Here is a 6,016-nt window from a genome sequence, read left to right on the forward strand (position 1 = left end):
TTTCCCCTGTCGTCTTTGGGCTTGGGCTGAACCAGGCTCCACGCTTCCGCTAAATCGGGCTGGATAAGGGCCTAAGGAAGACGGAGGCCCAGTAAGATTGATGGAGCCCATAATAATCAGTTAACTTGTGAACACTCCCCTCATAAAAAAAAAGTTAACTTGTAAACACGGAGGGCGTTAAGCCGTTAATGACCCCTCTCGCTTCACACCCGCGCTGCTTTATCCACTCGCGCTCGCGGAGCAAGCGGCCACCAGCTTGGCCACGCGCTCCTCCGCTCGCCGTCCGCCAAACCTCTCCAAAACCCCGAGGCCGCGGCTCCAGCGCCATGCGCGCCTCCTCCTCCTCCGTTTCCAGAGATGCCGCCGCTGCCCACTAAGCCCGCACTCAATCCAGTGCTCCTCCCACTCGCCTCCCTTGCCTTGCCGCGCGCCCTCCCGCCGATCCGCCTCCACGCAGAGAAGCGCCTACGCCGTCTCAGCTCGGCCGCCGTCTCGGCGGCGGCGTCCACCTCCTCCTCCGCGGACCTGAGCGCGGAGCTGCGAGCGCTCTGCTCCCATGGACAGCTCGCGCAGGCGCTCTGGCTCCTCGAGTCCTCGGCGGAGCCGCCCGACGAGGACGCCTACGTCGCTCTGTTCCGCCTCTGCGAGTGGCGCCGCGCTGTGGAACTGGGGCTGCGCGCGTGCGCACACGCGGACGACCGGCACGCGTGGTTCGGGCTCCGCCTCGGGAACGCCATGCTCAGCATGCTCGTCAGGTTCGGGGAGACGTGGCACGCGTGGAGGGTGTTCGCCAAGATGCCCGAGCGGGACGTCTTCTCTTGGAACGTCATGGTGGGCGGGTACGGGAAGGCCGGGTTGCTGGAAGAGGCGCTGGACCTGTACCACAGGATGATGTGGGCAGGTGTGAGGCCGGACGTGTACACGTTCCCCTGCGTGCTGCGGAGCTGTGGGGGCGTCCCAGACTGGAGGATGGGGAGGGAGGTGCATGCGCATGTTCTTCGGTTTGGGTTTGGGGAGGAGGTCGATGTCCTGAATGCACTCATGACCATGTACTCCAAGTGTGGGGACGTTGTGGCTGCGCGCAAGGTGTTTGACAATATGACCGTGATGGACTGTATCTCATGGAATGCCATGATTGCTGGGCATTTTGAGAATGGTGAGTGCAATGCGGGGCTGGAGTTGTTTCTTACCATGCTGCAGGATGAGGTTCAGCCTAACCTCATGACAATAACTAGTGTGACTGTTGCATCAGGCTTGTTATCTGACATAACTTTTGCAAAGGAAATGCATGGGCTTGCAGTGAAGAGGGGTTTTGCTACTGATGTTGCATTCTGTAACTCTTTGATTCAGATGTATGCGAGTCTCGGTATGATGGGGCAAGCAAGAACAGTGTTCTCAAGAATGGATGCTAGAGATGCCTTGTCATGGACAGCTATGATATCTGGGTATGAGAAAAATGGTTTCCCAGATAAAGCTCTTGAAGTGTATGCACTTATGGAAGTGAACAATGTAAGTCCTGATGATATTACTATTGCAAGTGCCCTTGCTGCTTGTGCTTGCTTGGGGAGGTTGGATGTCGGCGTCAAGTTGCATGAGCTTGCCGAGAGCAAGGGATTCATGAGCTATGTCGTAGTTAGAAATGCACTCCTTGAAATGTATGCAAAGTCCAAGCGTATTGATAAGGCTATTGAAGTTTTTAAGTGCATGCCTGAGAAGGACGTAGTATCATGGAGTTCAATGATCGCAGGATTTTGCTTCAACCATAGGAACTTTGAGGCTCTTTACTATTTCAGGCATATGCTGGCAGATGTAAAGCCTAATTCTGTCACTTTTATCGCTGCTCTTGCTGCTTGTGCTGCTACTGGGGCTTTGAGGAGTGGTAAGGAGATCCATGCACATGTTTTAAGGTGTGGTATTGCATATGAAGGTTATTTGCCCAATGCCCTTATTGACTTGTATGTAAAATGTGGCCAGACAGGCTATGCTTGGGCACAGTTCTGTGCACACGGTGCAAAGGATGTTGTGTCGTGGAATATCATGATTGCAGGTTTTGTTGCTCATGGTCATGGGGATGCTGCTTTATCGTTCTTCAATCAAATGGTGAAAATAGGAGAATGCCCAGATGAAGTTACATTTGTTGCCCTGCTATGTGCGTGTAGTAGGGGTGGAATGGTCAGTGAAGGTTGGGAGCTTTTTCACAGCATGACTGAGAAATACTCTATTGTTCCAAATCTCAAGCACTATGCATGCATGGTGGATCTTCTAAGTCGTGTTGGGCAACTAACAGAAGCTTACAACTTCATAAATGAAATGCCTATCACACCAGATGCTGCAGTTTGGGGAGCCTTGCTAAATGGATGCCGGATACACCAGCATGTTGAACTTGGGGAGCTTGCTGCAAAATATGTCCTTGAATTGGAGCCTAATGATGCTGGATATCATGTTCTTTTGTGTGATCTGTATGCTGATGCTGGTATATGGGATAAATTGGCTAGGATGAGGAAAACCATGCGGGAGAAAGGACTGGATCATGATTCTGGATGTAGCTGGGTTGAGGTTAAAGGAGTGGTCCATGCATTTCTTACGGATGATGAATCACATCCACAGATCAGAGAAATAAATACTGTTCTAGAAGGAATATATGAGCGGATGAAAGCATCTGGATGTGCTCCTGTTGAATCTCATTCTCCAGAAGATAAAGTATTGAAGGATGACATCTTTTGTGGTCACAGCGAAAGACTTGCTGTTGCTTTTGGTTTGATCAATACCACATATGGCACCTCAATTTCTGTCACCAAAAACCAGTACACATGTCAGAGTTGTCACAGGATATTGAAGATGATTTCTAACATAGTACGAAGAGATATAATTGTTAGGGACAGTAAGCAACTCCACCATTTTAAGGATGGAAGTTGTTCGTGTGGAGATGAAGGTTTGGGGTGAAGTTCTTGCAGAGGGGAGGCAAGCTTAGTTATGTTGCATATACACTTGTGCTATTATTCATCTTGTACATGTTCATCGCTAGCAAGTAGCAGGGCAGCCTAGATATAGCTACATGAGCATCAGCAACACTGCTTGGATCAGCAGAACTCATATGTTCTGTATAGCAGTTTTGTGCAAATACTCGACCTGTTACATGGCAATAGTGAAAATTATACTCAAGTAATGGGACTTAAGATTCTCACACGTATCATGAAAGGTAATTTTTTGCTTCTTGTCTTTCCCTGGTTAGTTGATAAAAATCATGTTGTTTTCTAATACTTAATTTCCTTCCTTGCAGTCTCCTTAAGAATTGATTCTTGGAGCTGATCGTTGCTTCCAACAACTTGCCAAAAAAGAAATAATCAAGTAAGCTTGAGCTATAGAGGATAGTCTAGTTGGTGTATAATGTTGTGTTTAATAGGCTTTATTTAGTTTTAATGCTATCTGTAGTGCCCATCAACTATAGTCTACGGAATATAGAGCCGCAATTTTGCCAGTCATTTACTCATTAAATACATGAATCTTCAAAGTATTTACTTTGGAATTGCATTGTGTCCCTTGGTGTAATTTGGAAAACGCAATGCTGAGAAAGCAGGTACAACTAAAAGGAAATTTAGTCCATGCAGTAAAATAATTCAAGATCAAGAGTTCGTGTGATATATAGAAAACTTGGGAAATGTCCCCTTCTCGCCAGCTCATTTGGGGATTATCAGCAAGTTTCCAATCACTTGGGGCAACTGATATATGCTGTGCTACCAGTTTGGTGACCGAACTGAAAATATGCAGCACAACTTTATGTTTATCTTAAATGTTCCTACCAGTGTGATCTGACTCTACTCAGCCATGTCTGTCTTAAATGTAATGTTTACTCATGTAATCTAGTGGCTTTTCATGTATGAGTGTGCCATATATGAATGGATCAACGGTGGCCTTGCTTTAGTTTTGGGGGTCTCTATTAGGGAGATTTCGTGTGCTTGTTCTAAAACAGTATCTTGTTCAATCTAAACCTATCTTGCTAACTCATTTCATGAAATATTCATTGAGAGCGCTTGCTCAGCTGACAAATTTATTGAAGGCAGCATTTCCATGCCACAAAACATAGATGTCCATATAATTTCATTTGTCTTATTATGTGCAAGTGCTTAGCTTAGCACATGCCTTCTCACCGTCTCAAGATTTGTAGCTGTCTGACAGTAAGTCAGTAACTACCCTTTTATCAAATGAGGAAATCTGTTGAGCTAACCCAGTCCTTGAAGTTTGGCAAAATTCATGTCAGTTGTCTAAATTTACCTATGTAAACTGCTGTCTAAGTTTACGTATGAAAACGAGGGATGTTACTAAGGAAAACGCGTGGTTGAGTCTCCCTCTCGTCATACGCATTACTTTCATCTTAGGTGTTAAATCACATATATATAGTTCACGAGGCCCTTTTTTACGTGCAGATTCCAACTATTGCTAGTAAATTGATCCAGATTGATAAATATTAATGCAGCTATTTTATATGGAGAACAACTAATGAATTGACAATGTAGCGGATCAGAGAAAACATGAGACTATGAAGTCTTTGTTCTGTAAGGACGGATTTAGCGATGAGACAGGTGGAGTTCAAGCCTCCCATATTGCCTCTAACCTGGTCCCTCTTAAGGGTCCTCTAGATATGGATAAAATGAAGGAGAGGTTACAGAGCGTGAAAATGACTTAAGCCACCTTTATTATACCGCATCCCGTACGTCTCATGCGTGCATTTTCTCTATTTTCAGAATTATCAGGCTCATTTCATTAGGGCAATCATTTGATGATAATTACCTTGTCAATATATTCTTTTGTGATATATGTAGAATTGATGTCATTATATTCGTATATTTAGAAGACCAGTCTTAATGAGGATGTCATGAAGATTTTATGGGTATTAAATAAGATGACGCATCACATCTGCAGATATTATATTGATGAAGAGAGAAGAAAATCGTTTCACGAGGCCAATCTCAGTGGAAGTTTTATAGAGTTTTATGGACATTAAATATAATGTCATGACACTGTATTAACGAAGAGAGATAATAAGAGTTTTATAAGAGTTAGAGGATGAAACTCTCCTATACTGTTTCTAAAACATGAGTTTATTGAAAACTGTGACATAAAACCCACGTTGAGACTGGCCTGAGGACGAAACAAGCCCGCAAGTCGTTGGAGGGGCTTGTTTCATTTCATCGGCGGAAGAGGCGGGCCTCCGTCCCCATTCTCCCCGCCATTCTTCCCGCTCCGCCTCCCCCTTCCCCTCCCGTGGAGCAGAGCCGAGCAGCCGGTGGAGATCCAGTGCCGGCCATCTCCTCTTCGTGTTCCAACGATGGATGCAGACCCGGCACCACCGCTTGTTTCTAAAAAAAAAAGACCCGGCACCGCTGGAGAGCACAGGGTGGCGCGGCTCCGGCAGAGGAGGAAACCACGCCGGGGCAGCCAGTGCAGCCGCAAGATGCCGATTTCCTCGCCACTGTCGCCGCCGCCGCCACCGATTTCATCCCCAGCACCGCCTCCAACTTCATCACTTGCGCCGCATCCTTGTGTAGGATGGGTCAACTTGGAGGACAAACAAGTTCACTGACTTCTCACCGTTCTCAATGCCGCATCCTTGTGATTCGCATCTTTGGGAGCGCCATCTCTTCCACTGTGTGCCTGTATGCTACTGCTTCCATGTTTTTCATTCTGTAACCCGGATTTGTAATTGGTTTATTGCAGGCACCTGGACAAAGTTCTTGGACACGAAACATGAGTCTTTCTTCTATTTTCAAGCAACAAAGCAGATTACGAAGCAGCCCCTCACCGCCGGCGGTGAGGCTTCCTGACTCTCCAATAAGGGAGCGCGGGACTCCTCCTCGAGTCAAGCGTGTCGAGCGGGTCGTCCCTGGCCTGGTTGACAGGCCCTCTTCCGGTAGGCGGAGACTGGCGTGTTGAGGGAAGAGCAGGTAGCGGGTCCGCATCAATGGTGGTCGCGGTTTCGGGCGTCGATGCCATCCAAACCCAAACGCAGGGACCCTTT

The 6,016-nt window shown here is 47.0% G+C and overlaps 1 protein-coding gene across 2 annotated transcripts; it reads left to right on the forward strand.

Moving 5' to 3' along the window:
- Window positions 1-240: 240 nt before the first annotated feature.
- On the forward strand, window positions 241-5,740 carry LOC136517814 (pentatricopeptide repeat-containing protein At1g15510, chloroplastic-like). 2 transcript variants are annotated; one of them, XM_066511462.1, is made up of 3 exons: window positions 241-3,199; window positions 3,281-3,348; window positions 5,716-5,740. In XM_066511462.1, exon 1 carries the CDS (start codon window positions 358-360, stop codon window positions 2,941-2,943), a length of 2,586 nt encoding a protein of 861 aa, XP_066367559.1. In that variant the 5' UTR covers window positions 241-357; the 3' UTR covers window positions 2,944-3,199; window positions 3,281-3,348; window positions 5,716-5,740. The 2 variants fall into 2 exon arrangements, with proteins under 2 accessions (XP_066367559.1, XP_066367558.1); XM_066511461.1 differs by lacking the exon at window positions 5,716-5,740 and having other exon boundaries at window positions 3,281-3,921.
- The last annotated feature ends 276 nt before the right edge of the window (window positions 5,741-6,016 follow it).

Source organism: Miscanthus floridulus, chromosome 17 (genome assembly GCF_019320115.1).
Source record: "Miscanthus floridulus cultivar M001 chromosome 17, ASM1932011v1, whole genome shotgun sequence".
Classification (NCBI taxonomy): Eukaryota; Viridiplantae; Streptophyta; class Magnoliopsida; order Poales; family Poaceae; genus Miscanthus; species Miscanthus floridulus.

What these genes read in the sequence shown, in the direction of transcription:
- LOC136517814 (XM_066511462.1), top strand. Translation starts at nt 358, where the DNA reads ATGCCGCCGCTGCCCACTAAGCCCGCACTCAATCCAGTGCTCCTCCCA.